This window comes from Amphimedon queenslandica, unplaced genomic scaffold (assembly GCF_000090795.2).
Source record: "Amphimedon queenslandica unplaced genomic scaffold, v1.1 AMPQUscaffold_13340, whole genome shotgun sequence".
Classification (NCBI taxonomy): Eukaryota; Metazoa; Porifera; class Demospongiae; order Haplosclerida; family Niphatidae; genus Amphimedon; species Amphimedon queenslandica.
The window spans coordinates 8,097-29,430 of record NW_003546424.1 but is presented as its reverse complement, the minus strand read 5'-3'; the positions used below and the strand labels follow the sequence as shown (position 1 = coordinate 29,430).

The following is a 21,334-nucleotide window of genomic DNA, read 5'->3' as shown; positions in this document are numbered from 1 at the left end:
AAGAATCCATTATTTTCAATTATTATTCATAGACCCATCCCTCGAGGAGGAGAAAGAAATTCTCTTTGTTGTAGCCGTTGAAGGAAAGTGAGTGGAACAAGAGAGAGAGAGAGAGCAAAAGATATTCCAAGCACGCTGACTGTTGTGTCTCTGAGTAAACCGCTACATAGTTGTGAAGGAGTGATTGTGTAGCCTATTGGACTATGTCAGCAGCAGGAGGAGTACAGGAAGCTGGCTCTATTCAATTCCCAAAGAGGGAAGGTGACAGCTCCTCCGGTGGGAGCACTTTATTATCAGCTGCTGGGAGTGGTGTTTTAGCTAATACTAGTACTACAGGAGTCACCACAACCTCCAGTGCTCCTCATATTATTGCTACCAACGGAGGAGGAGGAGATCATAAGGACAAATCTGTATCTGGTAAACTACATCGCGGCGGACTGAACAAGAGCTTCTCCAGGAGCGGCTCGTTTCGTAACAAACACAAGCTAAAGTCGCAAGACTCCTCTGAGATGTCTTCAACTGCTGGAGGAAGAGGAAAGTCGCCCGGGACTCCTGACACTAGGACATGGAAGATTCGTAATTTTGGATATTATGACATTCAGTCTGTGACTGTGAACAGGCTCAGTGTTCAAGCAACTGGTGGCCCTGAATCAAGACACCAGGTACTCAGGAAACCCACAGGAGCCTCTGCAGCTTTACTCAACTCGGTTGCGGACTCGGAAGGAGAGGGTTCGCCCTCTAATGATCCCTCCCAGTCGACTTCTCAAGGAGATGACATCGGGAATGAGCTCGTCGCCGTCTGTCCTGCTTTTAGGAACGAGATTGGTGAAAGAGGAGACTGGCTCCTCACACAGGGCATCATCACTAAACTGAGAGAGTCCCTGAGTCAAGAGAAGAGACTGAGGGTCTGCTCTAGGGAGAAGATTGTTCTTGATGGTGAATTTGATGAAAGCAGCAACGGGCCTATATCTGTGGATACTTTCACTGTTCAATCAGGAGTAACGTTTCCATTGGAATTCATTGACTATGGAGCCTGCTACTATAGAAATTATTTCTACGATAAAGGTTAGCATCTTCTTCCTTTCATTTCCCCTTTCTCTCTTACTCACCATCGTTATTTTATATCCTATGGTCTACAAATCATCATTCCTCATATCATGGTTAAATGTAACATTTCATATTATTGAGCTAAGGGAAATGGGTCCTTATGCTTCCTATAGATGAGAGCTAGTGTGTAGGAGTGGAGCATAAAGACACCACCTGTCTTTTTTGGCATTGATTTTAAATGTCTTGTCTTCCATTGGATTGTATGTATACTGTCATGATTGACAGTCACCACTGATAACATTACTATACAGTACATGTACAATGTAACACGGAGCATGTTTGTGTATGATGTGCATGTAAATGTATGTGTGTGGTCATGTACCTGGTAATAATGATGGCAGGTTATTTCATTTCCACAATTTGCTTCAACTGATTGGCATTTGCAATGTTTTGGTACACGTTGCCTTTGTTTCAACAGCTCAAAGTGTCACCTAGACTTTATGCCCCTCTAATCTTCCATCCCTCTCCTCTCATTAATGCACCAGATTTGCTGCTGTTCTGTCGTGTGAACGTGTTTCAAAGATGAGTTGTTAATTTTGTTTAGCGCTGTGTGTCGATTGTCCTTTGTCCCTCTGTCCTTACAATAATTGATTCCTTTGTCCTTTTTTGCTCCTGATAGCTTGTGATTTACGATTCAATTTCTATCTTTGGATCCTGCCATAAACAAAAGTCTTGTTATCTATTTGATAAAGCTCACTTACCCCATTCCCTTATTCGACTTAAAATTGTGTTTACCTTTGGCCGAATGTTAATTAGAGAAAACTAAACTTTATCTTCATTTGTTTCTGTTTTTGTTGCTGATTGTAATTGCATCTAAAGTATATTCTGTGTAGGCCTAAGGGAACACAATTTTTTATTTATTTATTTTGCCTTTTCTATGTGTACACATGTATGTGTCTTTATATATACATTGTACATGTAACCCACTGCATGTACATGTATATTACCATAAGCTTCTTTCTTTCATGTATGATTCCTCTATATATTTATTATTCTCATTCACATTATGCATGCAAAGTGTCTTCATTATAATCACCTTATCTCACACTCTCCTTTCTCTTCCTTGGAAGGTCCAGCTAATATTTTGCCAACAGAACACTTATCGCTTATTCTAGTATGGCGAGGTGTTTATCGCCATCTTAAATGGTTTAATCTACAGTGCCTTTGTGTGTGTGTGTCATCATGCAGTTAAGGATTGCCTTAATGGCATAATGACTTATTTGCACACACTGTATTAAGAAACATAATGAATACTAATATCAGTTTAGCTTATTAATTTAGATCGATGTGTTTTCCCTCTCTCTCTCTCTCTTATCTGTTTTGCTTTGTAAAGAGGTGGCACTTTTTATAGCAGCTGTTAGAATTGTTATTCAAATGCTGCACTGTTAACAAACATTGGGCTATCTCTCTCTCTCTCTCTCTCTCTCTCTCTCTCTCTCTCTCTCTCTCTCTCTCTCTCTCTCTCTCTCTCTCTCTCTCTCTCTCTCTCTCTCTCTCTCTCTCTCTCTCTCTCTCTCTCTCTTTGTTTGTGTGTGTATGTGTTCCTTTGTGTATAACTTATGTGTGTGTGTAATTAATTGTACCACTTCATTATAATTACTAATAATACCTCTCGTGTAATTTGTCATACGCTTGCATTGACACATCCCCCTCTCTCTCTCTCCTCTCTCTCTCTTTAAGATAGAATCCCTCAATCACGCACACATGTATATTTTAAAAAGCATTTTACCATCCATTGTATGTGTTAGCTGTAGATGGCTACCTTTCAAAGGATGATTCCTTCTTTTGATCTCTGTCTACTATTTACTTTAATGCTATTAAACCCACTGACCTATACCAGTCGAGGTTGGCAAAATATGCACTGTAATCTCTGATATGTAGGTACAATAGGATGTTGTCACATATCAGTGCTGTATAGTTTAATAGTAGTGATGTCTAGTTTTATTGTGTGTGTGTGTGTGTGTGTGTGTGTGTGTGTGTGTGTGTGTGTGTGTGTGTGTGTGTGTGTGTGTGTGTGTGTGTGTGTGTGTGAGTGTGTAGTAATAGCTAGGCTGCTAGTCTGACTGATATCAGTGTGTGGTTATAAATACCAGTGAAATGTAGTCACACTCATGGAATTGAAGTTTATTTCATTTCTGAGTGACCATTTCTATGGACTCTGGAGACAAATATTGACATATAATGGGGACTTGATTATTATGATTTTTAGAGAGAGAGAGGGAGGGAGGGAGAGAAGGCATGTTTAATACGATCTTAGAAGTCGTGGTATAAATTGTTTTGGGAAGATTTCACCATCATAATTATCAACAGGGCAACACTGGCTGCTAATAAAAGGTCATTTGTTGTTATAGCAGTTGCCTTTAATGTTGTCTGTCAACATTACTTTTGTCAAGAGCAATGGACGCTTATGCTACAGTACGAGTGGTTGTGATCTACTGGCACATTTCCATGTGATCAATTGTTTTGTCTTGATGGCCTCAGCCTTTCATTTAATTGAGTTCTCCTCCTCATCTTCTGCTAGTTTTGACTATATTGACAACTGATTGTAACGAACCATGACCTCTTCATTATTTATTCACACTCTATATATGTCATCATTATTAGTAATTACTTAACGGCCAGTTACCATCGCTAACGTAGGAGAAAAGAGGGAGAGAGAGAGAGAGGAGTAGAACAGTTTTGTACATGTTTATTTATGAAATGGTTTAATTCTAGTGGAATTACATACACATAGAATGTATCCATGTAGTACACTTGTGTAGTTGTACATGTATATGTGTCTGTATGTGTGTATGCGTGTGCATATGTGTCTACTCCATTGTTACTCACTTTCTCATAGTCTCCTGAGACTGTGGTTTGTCATAGAATGTTAATTTGATCCTTATCCAATTGCCTCTTGTCTCCAATAAATCAGCTGCAACTGTCTATAGTAGCCGCCTACAATCATGTACCGCATTATATGTACTTGTACATCCAGTGTAGTATGTAGTACACCTACTCCTCTATTGGTCGTCTTTACAATATATTGAGGTCAGTGGTATGATTTGATGTGTATATATAGGGACACTCTGAGAGAGAGAATGGAATATTTGAGGTTTTCATCTTGTGACCAACACACACACACATTAGATGGCTATCGGTATGATCATGATAAGATACTAGAGAGCTCTAATACTAAGCAAGGCTGCAAAAGTAGTGGCAGCCATTTTGAAGTGGGGTAAATCCTACTTAGTAACGCTACCGCGTTACTAATAATGAAGACATGTTATGAGTTGTTATGTATGTGTGCCTGTGTTTGGTTGGTTGGTCTATTTCGTGCAGTATATGAAAGTTCCTGGGTTCATGTGTAGTAAGGAAATAGAAATGAACAAACAATGTTATGGGGGAATTTTTACTCATTCTCTCGTCTCATTCTATCATGTACATGTACACATATCCTCCATTTTAGTTTCCTTTTTGGTATGTATGTGTACATGTAAAATGTTTGCTCCTTAATTTTTTGTTTTTTTGTACTCAATATGTTTTTAAATTTTATAATTTTGTGTACACTGCCATAATTCATATTTATGTCCTGCAGCTGTGCCAATGTTGCAGCTGTACATTTTTAAGTCTCTCCCTCCCTCTGTGTGTGTGTGTGTGTGTGTGCATGTGTGTGTGTGTGTGTGTGTTCTTCTGTAGTAGTATGTTCCATACTCCATTTATTTCAAATTTTATGGACAATTAAGCAAACTCTCATGAATAGCAGGTCCATGATGGCTGTATCCTGTGAATCCAATCATTGTATTACTTGCCTTCCATTCTCATTGTCTCTTCTGAGGGAGTTATTTATAATTACAGTGTGTATGTGTTTATGTTAATGTGAATTATATTCAAACAAGTGTCTCTGGTAGATTGGTATGTCTATTGTGGTTTCTTCCTATGAATATCAATATGGTATAGTACATCCAATTTGTATGTACACATGTACTTGGTGCATGCATGTAGTATGTCCTTTGGGCTTTGTTGGGACATTACAAGATGTCCTCATTATAAAGGTGTCCTTATCTAGGGTCACGTAGCACCTGTATGCATCAATCTGTTTATACTTGTACATTGTTTATATTATTATTGTTATGCTAAGTGTAAAGGTGCTTTCCTTATCTATCCTTTGTGCTATGCAGTAAACTCTCTCCTCACTCTCTCCCTCTGTCATTTTGTGTGAGGTATAGCATGTAAATGTTTTTATTGTTGTGAGTACATGTTGTTCTATTGTTGGTATTTTGTTACTAGTTGGAATGCTGTACATGCCCATACATACACACATGCTAATCCAGCTGCTACCTACATTATTTATCCTTTTCCCTCTCTTTCTCTCTTTATTCAGAACATCAGAATTTTGTTGGTTTTGATGACAACCTTGGCCCTGTGGTCATATCTCTAAAGAGAGAGAAAGTGAGTAACAAGGTTATACACTATTTCTCTAATGGACAGCCAAGCAATGAAAGAGTGACACAGAAGTATCAGTACAGGGTCATTTTAAGAACCAGTGAGGTAAGAAAACATTTCCCCTCTATCTCCCTCTACCTTAAATTTTTGTAACATTTTTGTGGCCGGTATAATTGAGTATATAGTACCTTGTGTCTGTCAAGGAAAATGAGAATTTAATTAAAACTAAATTACGTGCGTAATTGTACATGTCATTACTGTTTTCTCTCTCTCTCTTACAGATCCCAACGCTCAGAGGTACTATAATGGAGGAGTCTATTCCCTCAAGCATAAAGGCAGGATCAAATAAAGGTATACCACCACGGGAAGTAATGGAGTACATCACACAAGGAGAACTGCAGCAGCTGTCATCTTTGAAACTAGCAAAATCAGATGACAAGGTACAATTGGTTCTTGATTCTCTCTATTTATACATGTAATGAATTAATAGTCACCTGCTATGTGTTATTAATCTATGCTGTGGCTTTAGTGGGCAGCAGCTGCTATAGTGACAGCCCTAATTTAAGATCACTCTCTTTCTCTTTCTAGACTACAAGAGAGTTGATGCGTCTCGATGAGCAGGAGCTAAACAACAAGTATAAGATTGGAGTCCTTTATTGTAAGGCCGGCCAAATAACTGAAGAAGAATGGTACAATAATGGTAAGAGAGAGAGAGGGAGGATCAAAGACTAAGGAAAAAGATTAGATAATATCAAATTTATGTGACTTATTTTTTTGTGTTTCTTCAGAAACCGGTAGTCCTGCTTTTGAGGAGTTTCTTGATCTGATCGGCGAGAAAGTAAAGATGAAAGGGTTCAACAAGTACCGAGCCCAGCTGGACAATAAAAGTGAGCGAATCAACTAATTGTGTGGGCGGTAGAGTAGACTGTTTCTCAGGTTTTGTGAGCAACTTTAAAAATTTATACTTTAATGGACAACCCTGCATGCCTACATGTACATGTACATGTATATATGTAACTGATCTTGTGTTATCGTCTGATATGTGTTAACATCATACTACACATGTACATATGTGTGTCATTATGGCATGAGTATATGTCACAGACACTAATTGTGTGTGTGTGTGTTAATTCTGTTGTGTATTTAACCCCTCGATATGATGATGATAGTAATAATGACATTACATTATTATTATTATTATTATGATAGTGATAATGATGATGATGAGAGTTTGTATTGTAATTCTATTGGGATTTGGTATATCAAAAGTGTTATGAGAGAGGGAAAAAAAGCAGCTATACTTACACTGTACTTAGTCTGTGTGTGTCTGCTTATGTGAACTGTTTCCATGAGACTTTAGTGAGAATATACACATGTACATACAAAAAGGATTATCCGATTGAGCTAACGGATTAACTAGTGGGTCCTCCATTTCATTTTCTTGAATGTAAGTAAGCAATGAGTGGCTCTCGGAGCTGAAACAAAGACAAGTCTTCATTCCTCTTATACTGTGTCTTTTTGTACTAATATTCCAGCAGCTCTCTGGTATAAATGCTCTCTACATGTATGTACATGTACATGTACACATACATGTGTATTGTATATGTGTGAAGAGCAACTGTATGTACATGTACACATGGTGTTTGTCTAATAGGATATTTTATAGCCCAACTCCATCACAACATGTTAATGTAGGAATGCATAGAGTGATAGAGAGAGGAGGAGAGTTGTTATAGCGACACTGTAATTATTCATTTGTCACTTCTCCTCTCTTCCTCCTATTAGCCGACACAACAGGTGAATACAGCATCTATACTTCGTATGAGAACTCAGAGATCATGTTTCACGTGTCAACGCTTTTACCATTCACTCCTGCCAATAAACAACAGGTAGAATAGAGAGACAGAGTACTGTAGGCTATAAGAACTGATTCTACTTCACTTAAATTAGTGTGAATTTTTCATCAATCATAATACTGTATATACATGTACATGTACATGTGTGTCCTCTTTTTTTATTATTTTGCAGCTGCTTAGAAAGAGACATATCGGTAATGATATAGTGACGCTGATATTTCAAGAGCCTGGCTCAATCCCTTTCTCTCCTAAGACTATAAGATCACACTTTCAACACATCTTCATTGTAGTCAGAGTAGAGGAAAGCAACCCAAAGAGCCCTGGTCCACCTGCTTACAAGTGAGCAGATTCCCCCCCTCTCTCCCTCCCCCTTCTCCCTCTCTCTTTCTCTCTCTCTCTCTCTCTCTCTCTCTCTCTTTCTTTCTCAATATCTTCACTCATTCCTCTCTCCTCCTTTTTTAGAGTTTCTGTCTCAAGGAGTAATGATGTCCCTTATTTTGGCCCACCCATCCCTGAAGGGGGCACTTTCCAGAAAAGTGAAAAATTTAGAAATTTCCTAATCACAAAATGTAAGAAGAACCTTGTGTCTTTTTATCTGCAAATTTCATTCAGTTTTTCTGTGCTTGATATTAATAGTCATTCTCCTCTCCCTCTCTCTCTCTCTCTCTCTCTCTCTCTCTCTCTCTCTCTCTCTCTAGTAATCAATGCTTGCAATGCTGCCCTTCACAGTGACAAACTCTATGCAATGGCCACTAGAACTCGTAAACAATATCTCAGTGATCTTGTCAAAGAAGGAGCCACCTCCGTTACTATTGATCAGGCCGGGTCAGGAGCTCTTGGTAATCTCATTCTTGTTTTTTCGTGTTTCATACTTTCGTGTTTTCAGGTCGATTGTTTGGACGCAAGCGTGACCGTGCTGGGTTGGTGAGTCCGATACTGTTTACCCCTGGGGCTATGACCTGGTCTGTGTCTATCATAATGAGACACTGGAAGGTAAGCATCACATGACAATCACATTATGATCACATGACAATCACATTATGATCACATGACAGTCACATGATGATCACATGGCAATCACGTGATGATGTTAGATTGGCAGTTCAATTGGCTATTATTGTGCATACCACCAATACTCCATCAGATTGATCAAAATTGATCCCCCTAGCCCCACAATTAGTTTTTAGTATCAAAAATGTGCAGGACCATCATAAGGTCCATTCAAAAATTTTGATTAACTAATATCCTTAGATTCCATGCCTTACAGCAACAAACTATCTGGTATGCAAATGATGTAGACTGTCCTTATAAATCCTACTAACCTGTTCATAGCATTGTGGGTCGCACATTATATGCTCAACAGGTGGTGGTGTGGGTTGTTTGATGTGCATCAATGAATATCATTATCTTCTTTGTTGCAGCCTCTACCATTCTCAGAGGATCATGACTACAGTATTGACTGTACACTCTGTCTCGCTCCTGATGTGCTCACATTCATTAACAGTGACAAGGCAAGTGATGTATCTGTATCAGCAGCACTCATACATGTGTCTCTTTGCAATAAAATACATGTAATATTGTGTATTCCTTTTTTTGGATGGATTTTATTTCATTTTAATAATTCCCGTCATGCATTCAATAGAGATGTCATTGATACTAACTCGATACTAATGGCAGCGTTCAATGTTTGTTTGCACATTTGCTAATTTACATGATTACTTTGTTTTATTAGAAGAACACATACAGTATACATCTACTCTTGATATACCACACGGTAGTATAGTGTATATGTACATGTACATGTACATGTGTGTGTGTGTGTGTGTGTGTATAGTTTATAGTATATTGTTGTGTGTGTTGATTTGTTTTCATGTTCATTGCAGGTTGCTTTACTACACATTCCTACTACTGACATTAGTGGATATACACATGACAGGAATAGGTAAGCTAAACTCTAGATAGTACAAGTATATCATTTATTATATTTATTATAATACTACTCTACATTAAGGCTATATAAATGTACAGTGTAGTTTGTAATACTCTAAATTTTACTGTGCAGGTATCACCTTTTTGCCTTTGATGTCACAAAAGAGAGGGAGAGAGAGAGGAGAGAGAGGGGGAGAGAGAAAATTAAAGATGTACATGTACAATACATACAAGTGTATTAGTTCACTGTAGCTGTGTTGTTGTTGGTTATTTAGGACTTCATGTGTACCATGTACATGTACATGTACATTTTTATTAACTTTCACTTTCTCTTTAGACTTAATCTCTTCTATGATCATTGTTATTGCTTGAGTATTGAGTGTCACGAGCAGGTGGAGGATGTTTTGGACTTTTGTAGAAGACTGGTGGCTTTATCAAATGCACAGGAAGTTAGTCCAGTCTCACTCTTTTAAACACAAACTTTACACTTCTTGTTTTTGTTATTTTATGGTCATTTGTTATGCCATATACATGTACATATACACATACATGTATGTTTGTTCCTTTTTAAAAAAATAATCTCTCTCTCTTTTTAGGCTATTCTTCTTGAATTTGGTCGGAGTGTCATCTCTGGTTTATTAGGTTTTACAATCGATCAAAACGGAACTGTCGTCCGTGTTGACGGCCTGGCTAAGATGAGAGGACTTCAAAAAGGAGCCCAGGTTCTACAAGTTGAAGATAAGCTCGTGTGCTGTAATCCTCCTGGTGATATTGCTGACCTGTTACACGATAAGAACAGAGCTGTCGTAAGAGCTTTTGTGGTTCCACCTGCTCCACGATCAGATAGGTAAACATTATATATTTATTTATTTATTTATTGTTTTTATAGGCCGCGCCTCCAGCGTGTACCAGTTGATTGGGAGGAAGTGTGGTCTTTAAGACCTCAGGCTATTAATGAATGTAACGAGTCGGAGGAAACTACCGATAATAATCAGGAAAAGAACTCTAACAACATGTTAGTATATGCATGCATACTATTAGTATACTTCAGTATATTGTAGATGGACTCATGTGACTGCTCTGTCATGTGACATTGTTATTGTTCTGAATTTATACCAAAATAGGATATATTATACTTTTTGATTGTTGTTGATGTTCATTGTAGTTCTACAATTTCTGTAGCTATACTTTGTACATGTATTATGGTCATTTTGTTTTCTATTGAATTAAGTAATGGGATTAGTATTAAACATTATGATACAGTAATTGCCAGTCATTTTGAATGAGTTCTGTTTTCTCTCTCTCTCTCTCTCTTAGGTCTTCTAAATCTTCACCTCCTCCTCTTCCTGACAGCAGCGAGGCACTGCAAGCCCCGCCTACTCATTGCGGGAGGAAACTCTCGGCAGACACCGTTTTTGTAGGTGCTTCGAGCAGTAGGAGAAGGACACGCCCAGATCACTTACAAGTCGTTGATCCTTATCAGCAGGTGTGGCATACAATAGATATACCCTGTATATGTACATGCTCTTATGTTGTTTATGAACTTTGAGCTGAATTTAATTGAAATTAGATTTTTTATGAATTTTTAAAATTGCTCCAAAATCAGGCAAAAGTCCCTGTACTGTAAGTACAGGGACTTTTGTCAAATTTCACCAAAAATCACTTGGTGAGAATTCTTCATTTTATAATTTTTTTCTGTTGCATATACATGTACTTATGTTACGTAGAAAGTTTGAGTTGATTCTGATCAAAATTGGATCCCTTTTTTTTATTTTTTAGGATGAGAATATTTATGATCGGCTATTGAGTTATGGTAACAGAGGTAGTCTATCACCGTCAGCTAAGAGTGCAGTATCACTGAACACCACAGGAGGAGGAGGGGGAGGAGGAGGAGGGGGAGGGGGAGGGGGTCCTCCTAGTCCTAGTGCTGGAAAGAGCTATTCAAGATTAAAGGTACGTGAATTTACATGTACACACGTACAGTAAACTAAAAATACATTTTTGTGCATGTACATGTAGGTGTGTGATTACAAAAATAGATTGTGTGATGCGTGCAGTGTATATAACTGCTTATTGCTTGTGTTTGACTTTGTTAACTTTCATAAAAACAAAACTGTTTGTAAACCAGCACCATGATATCTAATGACCTTTGCCCTTTACTTTTCGCTCTCCTCTTTAATTTACCCCCCCTCTCTCTCTCTCTCCCCCTCTCTCTCTTTTCTCTCCGCAGGTCACTCAACCCAAAGCTATAAGGCAGAGTGTACTACAGTTAGCTAATAATATCATGGATCATTCTGGAGAAGATGGAGAATCCAGTGAGAGATATTCATGGACTCCCCAACCAGCCAACCATCAGATAGAGGAGCATTCCCCATACATAAACACTCAGATATCCCAGAGCTCATCAATACCTGATAGGAGGCACACTGCTTCCCCTCTCTCCCACGTCCAGAGGAAGTACCCAGTGCCTGGAGCGTTAGGGGAAAAGGGATTCGACAATATGCCTCCGGTCGGTCAAGTCCACGAAATGAAGAAGAGGTTTTCCCTTCAGCACTCTCGCCCGTATCGCTCCTCTGTCTCTCGTAAAAGTTCTCATGTCCCAATAGTCGTATCGCAGAACCAAGAACCCAGTCTACAGCCATCTGGTGGGAGCCACGATGAAGAAGAGACTGGGGCAAAGACTCATCGCCCGATGTCTTGGGATGCGACGGAAATACTCGAGGAAGATGAAGGCAACAGGTTGATCGGGAGAGAGGACAGGGGAGAGAGTCTGCCGCCTCCCGAGAGACCTTCATCGGACGCTCTCTTTCAGCGAAACGCTCAAGTCAGACAACCATTCAGACAGAAGACCGCACCCACTGCCCCGCCCACTAGCGATAGCGAAACGCTCGAGACTAATGATACAGAAAATATAAGTAGCAATGGAGTGAAGCCACACCCATCTCTGACCCAGCAGATCAGTAACCCTACGAAGCCTCTAGACGAGGTCTTGGAACTTTTTGAAGAAGGAGCTTCTCCTGATGATCTTGAGAGAGAAGACAAAGTTAAGACGAGTACTAAAATGACTAAACTTTCTGTGAGAGACCGAACTAAACTCTGGGAAATGAAAACCGGCTCTACACAGACGCTACCTAGGTCCTTCAAGACGAGACACTCTACTGGAAGCCAGCCATGTTCTCCGATGAGAAAGAACTCTGTTGAATCTCCCCTCGCAACTCCAAACAGCCTCTCCAATCAGCCTCGGTTCACTTTCATTGGCGGCGATGAGCGAAGGTGAGAGAAGCTAGAACTTATTAGACTTGTCGTTTGTTTTTGATTTTGTTTGTTTGTTTGTGTTTTTATTTTTGTTTGTTTGTTTGTTAATTATAGCTTATGTACATGCATGGACAGTGACATGTTTTTATTAAAAGTGTACGTGTTATGACAAGAAAGAGACAGAGAGAGAGATTATTTTAATTTATTATTATTATTATTGTTATTATTATTGATTTTGAAATAATTTTACAATTAACTTAATGTTACGCTGCCAATACATAATTATAAAGCCACAAATGCTCCACCCACTCACTCTATTAATTCATTTATTCACACAGAGACGAAGGTATCAATCACTCGTACTACAGAACGAGAGGCTCCATCTCACCGTCTGCCTCACCCAAACACAGACAGACTCTAAACCCTCCTCAAAAACCTCTTTCTCTCACTCCGAAATCTCACAATGGCTACTCAAGATATCAAGGAGACTCGAGGTATCAAGGAGGCGTGGCCAGGAAGCCATTGTTTGGCACTGGCGCTAGTCATTTACAGAGTCCTAAAAGTCTCTCGGAAAAACACTTCACTTTTGACGAGAGAGAGGAAATGTCAGACGCTGACAATCAGCTCCTCTCTTGGGACACTGTCATGGGCGATATCACCAGTTACTGCAGGTAAGGGAGTACAGCTGGTGGTTTTATTGTTAATTTTATTGCTTAATTCTAATGCTTATGCATGCATGCACGTACATGTACTTGTACATGATGTTATACGTGTACAAAGCCTTTCAAAATATCTTCCAATTTTTAAAGGCCTGTCCCTTAATTTTTATCTACATTTATGAGCTCATTGAGCTGGCAAGTACAATTTTATTTAGAAAGAAATGTTCTTGTGTAATTTTGCACCTTTTATGGTGACTTAATAATGTGATGGATATTGGTATAATATAGGAGTGTTGCTGAATGGGTGAAACAGACAGAGGAAGCCGGCGTACTTGATGTAACTAACGATCCAGTGAATCATCAAATTGTGCATCCAGCTGGCAGCCCAACTAGATCGGAGAGTCCTACTGGATACAGCACATCCAATATTGTAAGAATAAGAGAGAGAGAGAGAGAGAGAGAGGGAGGGAGGGAGGGAGGGAGGGGGAAGATAATTGAGATATTGTGTCATGCAGTGGTATTATTCTTTTCCTTCTTATTAGTCTGTACAAAGTGAGCCAGTTCATCATTTAAAAAGCAAAGTAGCCCAGCTGGAGTCTAAACTAGAGCAGGTTAGATATACAATAATATGCTGTCTAGAAGAACCATTGATTGTTGGAATATTATTATTAATTCTGTAGGAGTCAGAGAGTAATAAAGAGTTGAGGAATTGTTTAAAGAAAATGGAGAAACAAATCAGCGACCTTCAAAAGAGACAGCAGTCACAGAACACTCACCGCAAACTGTCAGCCACAAGCTCTCAAGTCTAATTCATCACTCCACCCTCTCTCTCTCTCTCTTTCTCTTCTCGTTTCTACTAACTATTATTATCATCATTAATTTATCATTACAAAAATTAATTATTGTTTTCTCTGCTTTTGCACTTAAAGGAGAGGGACGCATTATTTTTCTGGAAATTTAAAATTTTGTAAAAATTACAATCATTTTTGTGAATCGATCATTATTATTATTATTATTGTTTTTTGTTATTTATTATTTTGATGTGTTAATTAAAATAAAATGCAATTAAAATTGTAATAAAAAAGGCGCAAATTTTTGTCCGTAGCCATAATTACGCAATATACTTTATTTGTAAAGTTGAAATGAAAAAAAACAATATTAATAACAATAGATGATAATTAATAACAAATTTCCTTCTCTGTCCTACTATTATACTTAACTAGATAATAATAACAAGAAAAAGATGATAGAAAATATTTTCTTTATTTCATGGTGGGCATCACAGTTGGTGTGGGACCAGTTCCAGCGTCTTCCTGTCTCCACAGACTAGTGATAGTCTTCACCTGGGTGTAAAACTGTATGCCCTATATTAAAAATATAATAATTATTTCATTAAAATAAAATTGATAGTTTGATTTTTAATATAATTATTATAAATAAATTAATATATTAATTTATTAAAGGTAATTCGGTTTTTAAATGTCTGACCTGTTTTCCATAGAAATTGACGTCTCCTTGGAATGATGCACGTGAGCCAGTGAATGAAAACATTGGGAGAGGAACAGGAATCGGAACGTTGATACCAACCTACGGGCATGAGAGAGAGAGAGAGAGAAATAGAAATGTATTTGTAGCCGATTATTTCTCATGCTGGTACTGAAAACAAACCTGCCCAACATCAATCTCATTCTGGAACTTTCTTGCAGCTGCACCGGAGTTTGTAAAAATGGCTGTCCCGTTCCCGTAAGGATTGCTGTTAATGAGTTCAATTGCCTAAGGAATCAAGAGAACATTTTAAAGGTAGTTTATTTAATATCATGAGCTGTACCTCGTCCAAAGTGTCGACATTTAGTGTCACTAGAACTGGTCCAAATATCTCCTCAGTATAACATTTCATGTTTGGCTAATAGTGTAATATAAAATATGATAAAACATGTACATGACAGGTTCTTATGTTGCATATTGATTTCAATGAAAATTAATTTTTAACTTTGCTTTAAAATCAGGCCAAAGTCCCTGTATTATAGTACAGGGTCACGGGCCAAATTTCGCCAAAAATCACTTGGTGAGAATTCTCAACTTTTATAACTTTTTCTGATGCATATACATGTACTTATGTTGCGTAGAAAGTTTGAGTTGATTCTGATCAAATTTGGATTTTTTATGAATTTTTGAAGTTGCTCAAAAACCGGGCCAAAGTCCCTGTACTATAGTACAGGGTCACGGGCCAAATTTCACCAAAAATCACTTGGTGAGAATTCTCAACTTTTATAACTTTTTCTGATGCATATACATGTACTTATGTTGCGTAGAAAGTTTGAGTTGATTCCGATCAAATTTGGATTTTTTATGAATTTTTAGAGTTGCTCAAAAACTGGGCCAAAGTCCCTGTACTATAGTACAGGGTCACGGGCCAAATTTCGCTAAAAATCACTTGGTGAGAATTCTCAACTTTTATAACTTTTTCTGATGTATATACATGTACTTATGTTGCATAGAAAGTTTGAGTTGATTCCGATCAAATTTGGAGTTTTTATGAATTTTTAAAGTTGCTCAAAAACTGGGCCAAAGTCCCTGTACTATAGTACAGGGTCACGGGCCAAATTTCGCTAAAAATCACTTGGTGAGAATTCTCAACTTTTATAACTTTTTCTGATGCATATACATGTACTTATGTTGCATAGAAAGTTTGAGTTGATTCCGATCAAATTTGGAGTTTTTATGAATTTTTAAAATTGCTCAAAAACTGGGTCAAAATGTGCTATATTGAAATACCTTGACTTCAGACAGGATGGATGGACCCACAAAATTTCCTTTCTCATACCCACTATCAACCTTAACGTCTCTCCCATCAAGGACCAGCTGGAAAAGAAATTTAAAAACTATCATAATAACTTAATTGTCTCTCTCTTTCTTACACTAGCTCCTTCTTCTACTCCACTTTGAATAAGATCACAGACTCTTTGTTTTGCTTCAGGAGTAATGAGTGGACCCAAATCAGCCCCTTTCTCAGTTCCTAAATAAAAGCATGTACGCATAAATCCTTTTCTTCCACTATTAATCCTTGCCTCCATCTACTTTAAGTTTCTTGGCTTTAGCCACAACCTCTGGTATCCATTCCTTTGCTTCTCCAACAAATACAGCTGTTGACAGTGCCATGCAACGCTGTCCAGCTGCACCAAAAGCAGCTCCAACCAACTAGCCACATGACAATCACATGACCTGATAGATAAAGTTCAAAAAGGCTTACCTGATTAATGGCGTGCTCTTTATTGGCATCAGGCATGACTATACCATGATTCTTAGCGCCCTAGACAAAAGTACAAAATGTAATGACTCCTTCTTTACTCTCTCAGTCTCCATTTCTCCCTCCTTACCATGTTCGATTGTACCCTTTTCCCATTAGCTGTCCCTCTCTCGTAAATATACTTTCCAACTCTATCGCTACCGACAAATGAGATAGCTCTGATTCTTGGCTCGTCACATATAAAATCGACAGCTGCATGAAAAATAATCATAGCAATAAGTTTAAAGTTAAGTAAAAAAAGATCAGGACAATGTGGTACAACAGTTTGTAACTCTTTCTAAAGGTGCCATTGATAGATGAAAGGTACAAGGGATGCATGAACACAAGGTATGTGTGTATTGTACAAGAGGCTCCATAACAACAGCTGCAAATGAGGCATAACAGTAACATAGTCAATATGAAATCCTTTTCCAATTTGTCTTTGCTAAAAAAATTAATGGGTATATTTTTATATTGATAATAATTATTTCTCTAATCCACCAAATATTGATCAACCTGCAAATATTTTCTTTTTATACATGTATATATGTACGTTATGCTGCATGCAGTAATATAGAGTCTCACATTCTTTCTGTCCATGAATGACGTTGACGGCTCCATCAGGTACACCTGCTTCCTTTGCCATCTCCATCAGCATCATCGTAGCGCCTGGATCAAGCTCACTGGGTTTCATAACAAACGTATTGCCACATACAAGTGCTAGGGGAAACATCTAAAATAATAAATAATAATAATAATAAATAAATAAAAATTTTAAAAGTTCTATAGAACTAACCCATAGCGGTATCATGGCAGGGAAATTAAATGGCGTCACTCCAGCACACACCCCCAGTGGTTCACGGTAAGTATAAGTATCCATGTCCTTAGTAACGGATCCCAATGTCTCTCCTAACTGTAGACTAGTGATACTACAGGAGTGTTCAACCACCTCTGGAGGGAGAGAGACAAATGGTGATAAAATGGAGGATATAGCTAGATAAGTGCTCACGTAGTCCTCTCAATACGTCTCCTTCAGCATCAGCTAATGTCTTCCCTTGCTCTAGCGTTATTACTTTAGCCAAATCAGACTAGAGTGCACGTGAATGTGTGCAGAAAAAAGTATGAAAATTCATGTTATGAATCACTTTTAATTGTGTGTATATATACATGTATATACATTAATTTTAGCATTTTCAGTCCCTTTAATTTACTATTTTAAGATTTCTTGCTACATGTACCACACAATAAAAATGAGACTCAAGTGTCTTACAATGTTCTCTCGTATGATGTGTTGGAGTCGAAACATAACTTGCTGACGAGTCATAACGCTGGTCTCCTTCCAGTCCTTGAAAACAGCCTACGAGTGACAAGTAAAACCAGTTATCATAACTGGTTTTGAGCTCACTTGGGCAGCATCTACAGCAGCTTTCATCTCCTCTTGAGTGGCACAAGGTACTCGGGTAACAAGCTCGTTAGTTGCCTAATTATAAAGGGACATCCTCATAATACAATATCTATTATTAAAGGAGTTTTCTGTACCGGATTAAAGTTGTCGACCCATTTGTTGGTTTTTGATTCTACAAATTTCCCATTGATGAATAGTTTAGTTGTAGGAGTCTAGGTAATTAATAGTAGATGGGTTATAATGGATTATATAAGCCACTCCCAAATATCATTAAGCAAACTTACATTTCCAGAGCTCATGCAGCGAGCAGCAGCTGCTGAAGCAAACACCTGAGGAAGAGAAAGATACTAGCAAATTATTACTTTCTCTTACCTTTGGCTTTAAAGCGAATCGCAACATCTTTGTTGAGAATAATTAAGAGGTCAGGTCAGGAAGGTGTGACAGTGGGTGTGACAATTGGGTGTGGCCCAGACTCAGCCACACCCTCTCGCTCCTTCTGTGCAGAAAATTCTAGAAGTTTGTAGACATGCTAGAAAATACGAGACAGGAACCGGCAGGAGCACAAATGAATAGAACTTTCCAGAGAAAAGTTGACGATAGGATAAAACTGAGCTCACCAGTCGGTCATCAGTCAGAACACTAAAACATAATAAACGTCATTCAAGGACTATCCTCAAGCAGAAGCAGTAGATTGTGTCAATCATCATGGGCAAAGACTACTACAATGTACTAGGGGTACAGCGCGGAGCCAGTGAAGACGATATAAAGAAAGCTTATCGTAAAATGGCCCTCAAGTACCACCCAGACAAGAACCAGTCACCAGATGCTGAGAGCAAGTTCAAAGACATTGCAGAGGCTTACGAGATACTGAGCGACCCAGAGAAGAAGAAGATCTATGACCAGTTTGGAGAGGAAGGGCTCAAAGGCCGTGGCCCAGCTGGTGGTGGGTTTAGCGGGTTCTCGGGTAACGTCGACCCTCACGAGATCTTTAGGAGTTTCTTCGGTGGGCAGGATCCATTCGGGGGCAGTGCAGGAGGAAACACATTCTTTTTCTCATCAGGGAATCCAAAAGGTGGAAGTGGTGGTCGTATATTCATGACACCAAACGGACCACAGGTTGATGGAGGCATGGAGGACATGGAGTTTGAGTCTTTTGGAGGTGGAAATCCTTTTGGACTGTTTGGCGGAATGGGAGGAGGAAAAGGTTTCCAGAATTCCAAGCGTAAAGATCCTCCCATCGAACGTCTTCTAAACCTAACTCTCGAGGAACTATACAGAGGCTGTGTCAAGAACCTTAAAATCACAAAGCAAGTGATTAATCCTGACGGAACCAGATCATCACAAGATAAGATCATTACGATAACTGTTAAACCAGGCTGGAAAGAAGGGACCAAGATAACATTTGCAGAAGAAGGTGACCAGTCTCACGGTAGAATACCAGCTGACATCATCTTTATTGTCAAACTCAAACCTCACGATTTATTCCGTCGGGATGGCAACAACCTACGCTACACAGCTAACATATCTCTTCGTGATGCTCTCTGTAGTACTTCGATACATGTACCAACTATCAGTGGAGACATGGTTTCACGTGATGTCCGTGAAATAATTGATCCAAGAACTGAAGTAAGACTAGCTGGATATGGCATGCCACTATCAAAGTCACCAGGAAGATATGGAGATCTCATTGTAGACTTTAATATAATATTTCCTACATCACTTCCACATGCATCAAGAGAACTAATTTTAAATGCTTTACCAGCATAACAAATAACTTATTATCTTATTTGTTTTTAGTGTTTGTTGTTATTGTATGTTCTTTTGTTTTGTGTTCACTAACACTGTGATTTATCGCAAGTAAAATTATTATTATTATTAATTTATTATTATAATGCAGCAGATGAAGGAGGCACAAATGAATGAAAAGCATCAATAAATGAAAAGGGGGCACAAAATTCATTATTAATGAAAAGGGTGAAAAAAGTCGAAGCCCTGTTGGATGATCTAAGACATAAAGCAGCAAAAAATGGAGTAGGAGAAAGAGTTAATTAAATGAGGATCATTGCAATCATAGCAAAGAGCAGCACTGTGACTGAGAGAGTAATCAATGACACAGCACCACTGGTAGGATCAGTGGTAGGATCAGTGGTAGGATTAGTGGTAGGACCAACAGAGTCAGGACACTCCAGCATTACAGGAGGTGCTTCATAAGGACAACCAATGGATGGCACATCTTGTCTTGTATCTGTATATGCTACTGACTAAAGATGATACAACAGTTACAATGCATTATTGACAAGAAGTATAATAGCTTACAGGTCCATAGCAAAAAGAATATTGAGAGCCAGTTGAGAGTGAGTTCTCTAAGACTTCAGTTTCCTCGTGTGTCCAAGTGATATTATTAAATATCTTATTGATATTAGACCTTGATGGGTTACCATTAAATGAATCAATTTTACTTTGACTGAGAAAATAAAAAGATAGCTAGAGCCTAAAGAAATACTTTTATACTTGTAGTGTCTTGATAAGAATTGTGTAAAACTTTGTGATGATGGCAAACTATAACAGTCAGTCATTCCTATCCTTGGATAATAGTTTAGAAATGATAGACACATTTCCTCATGAGTGCTCTCCCCTCCCTATTATAAGCAACATTCAAAACCTAATGTGAGGACAGCTCACCAATGTTACTGTGTTTCGATTTTCACTATTGTATGTGCAGGTCAGCATAATTGTATCACCCTGTCACAATAAAATTACATTAAAATATGCAACAATTCAATTTCATAGTCTCTCACTGGTCTAATGACAACTTCATTAATATGCACTCCCTCTTGGAAGTTGAAATCATATAATGGGTTGCTATCAATAGGTTTAAGCTCTTCAATGCCACTGCCTGATCTACACTGATCAGTAGCTCTCAGATGATGTACAGTAAGGCTTACACCAAGCAAATGAGTGTGAAGCAAATTAGCAAACACGCGGATCCCATCTTGAGGAAATAACTAAACACAAGATTATTGTACAGTACATAATATATTCCAATCATACTGCAGTGCAATCAGTTGGACAGAAGCTATAAATAGTGTAATCCCTTGCTTTAGGAGGTATTATCATGGTGTGGTGGACTGCTTGTCCAACTATAAGTATACCAGAATCATGCTCCCTTGGTGTATCAATGTAATAGAATGTCACACCAGAACTATCAATCACCCCTACAATAACAATGAGTGGACACTAATCTTATTGTAATTAGTTAACCTGATAGTCTGTTTGGATTATCATAGTGCATCTCAATGTATGCGTATTGATACTGGTCACCTCCAATGGGATAAGCAACATTGGAAGGATACACAAAATCCTACAAACAATAACAGTCTAATAATATCATTTATTCTTGTTACATACTTCT

At 38.3% G+C, this 21,334-nt stretch overlaps 5 protein-coding genes across 5 annotated transcripts in view; 2 read left to right on the top strand and 3 right to left on the bottom strand.

Annotated features, from left to right (window-relative positions):
• Positions 1–37: 37 nt before the first annotated feature.
• Positions 38–14,450, top strand: LOC100634277 (signal-induced proliferation-associated 1-like protein 1). Its single transcript, XM_019998091.1, has 22 exons — positions 38–1,065; positions 5,471–5,637; positions 5,814–5,972; positions 6,121–6,232; positions 6,321–6,419; positions 7,318–7,421; positions 7,561–7,727; positions 7,851–7,957; positions 8,087–8,227; positions 8,275–8,381; positions 8,810–8,899; positions 9,272–9,330; positions 9,655–9,766; positions 9,914–10,164; positions 10,207–10,332; positions 10,635–10,803; positions 11,097–11,270; positions 11,548–12,590; positions 12,911–13,243; positions 13,520–13,661; positions 13,774–13,842; positions 13,912–14,450. Exons 1-22 carry the CDS (start codon positions 204–206, stop codon positions 14,038–14,040), a joined length of 4,722 nt encoding a protein of 1,573 aa, XP_019853650.1. The 5' UTR covers positions 38–203; the 3' UTR covers positions 14,041–14,450.
• LOC100634151 (methylmalonate-semialdehyde dehydrogenase [acylating], mitochondrial-like) lies at positions 14,353–18,405 on the bottom strand. Its single transcript, XM_003387514.3, has 17 exons — positions 18,295–18,405; positions 18,207–18,251; positions 18,057–18,134; positions 17,923–17,997; positions 17,788–17,874; positions 17,527–17,605; positions 17,314–17,468; positions 17,103–17,250; positions 16,609–16,730; positions 16,482–16,541; positions 16,300–16,429; positions 16,150–16,247; positions 16,007–16,093; positions 15,060–15,134; positions 14,900–15,004; positions 14,720–14,818; positions 14,353–14,595 (listed from the first exon to the last, which is right to left on the bottom strand). The coding sequence occupies exons 1-17, from the start codon at positions 18,319–18,321 to the stop codon at positions 14,494–14,496; spliced, it is 1,572 nt and encodes a 523-aa protein (XP_003387562.1). The 5' UTR covers positions 18,322–18,405; the 3' UTR covers positions 14,353–14,493.
• Positions 18,406–18,543: 138 nt separating this feature from the next.
• LOC100634024 (dnaJ homolog subfamily B member 4-like) lies at positions 18,544–19,785 on the top strand. Its single transcript, XM_011406459.2, has one exon. It carries the CDS (start codon positions 18,628–18,630, stop codon positions 19,687–19,689), a length of 1,062 nt encoding a protein of 353 aa, XP_011404761.1. The 5' UTR covers positions 18,544–18,627; the 3' UTR covers positions 19,690–19,785.
• Positions 19,786–19,838: 53 nt separating this feature from the next.
• Positions 19,839–21,298, bottom strand: LOC100633897 (DBH-like monooxygenase protein 2 homolog). The gene is made up of 7 exons (XM_019998093.1): positions 21,184–21,298; positions 20,974–21,137; positions 20,721–20,927; positions 20,605–20,664; positions 20,434–20,561; positions 20,239–20,386; positions 19,839–20,183 (listed from the first exon to the last, which is right to left on the bottom strand). Exons 1-7 carry the CDS (start codon positions 21,212–21,214, stop codon positions 19,971–19,973), a joined length of 951 nt encoding a protein of 316 aa, XP_019853652.1. The 5' UTR covers positions 21,215–21,298; the 3' UTR covers positions 19,839–19,970.
• LOC109582980 (DBH-like monooxygenase protein 2 homolog) overlaps positions 21,240–21,334 on the bottom strand; it is a 1,612-nt gene continuing 1,517 nt past the window's right edge. The window contains exon 3 of the mRNA XM_019998082.1: positions 21,240–21,283. Coding sequence (XP_019853641.1) covers positions 21,240–21,283 — 44 coding nt within the window. The remainder of the gene's footprint in view (positions 21,284–21,334) is intronic.

Coding starts and splice junctions, on each gene's coding strand:
- LOC100634024 (XM_011406459.2), top strand. CDS start 18,628: ATGGGCAAAGACTACTACAATGTACTAGGGGTACAGCGCGGAGCCAGT.
- LOC100634151 (XM_003387514.3), bottom strand. CDS start 18,321: ATGTTGCGATTCGCTTTAAAGCCAAAG. Junction 15,005..15,059: donor ATGTCGACACTTTGGACGAG/GTACAGCTCATG, acceptor TTGATTCCTTAG/GCAATTGAACTCATTAACAG. Junction 14,819..14,899: donor ATGAGATTGATGTTGGGCAG/GTTTGTTTTCAG, acceptor TCATGCCCGTAG/GTTGGTATCAACGTTCCGAT.
- LOC100633897 (XM_019998093.1), bottom strand. CDS start 21,214: ATGCACTATGATAATCCAAACAGACTATCAG. Junction 20,665..20,720: donor ATGAAGTTGTCATTAGACCA/GTGAGAGACTAT, acceptor TTATTGTGACAG/GGTGATACAATTATGCTGAC. Junction 20,387..20,433: donor TTCTTATCAAGACACTACAA/GTATAAAAGTAT, acceptor TTATTTTCTCAG/TCAAAGTAAAATTGATTCAT.
- LOC100634277 (XM_019998091.1), top strand. CDS start 204: ATGTCAGCAGCAGGAGGAGTACAGGAAGCTGGCTCTATTCAATTCCCA. Junction 8,228..8,274: donor GGCCGGGTCAGGAGCTCTTG/GTAATCTCATTC, acceptor TCGTGTTTTCAG/GTCGATTGTTTGGACGCAAG. Junction 10,804..11,096: donor TCGTTGATCCTTATCAGCAG/GTGTGGCATACA, acceptor TTTATTTTTTAG/GATGAGAATATTTATGATCG.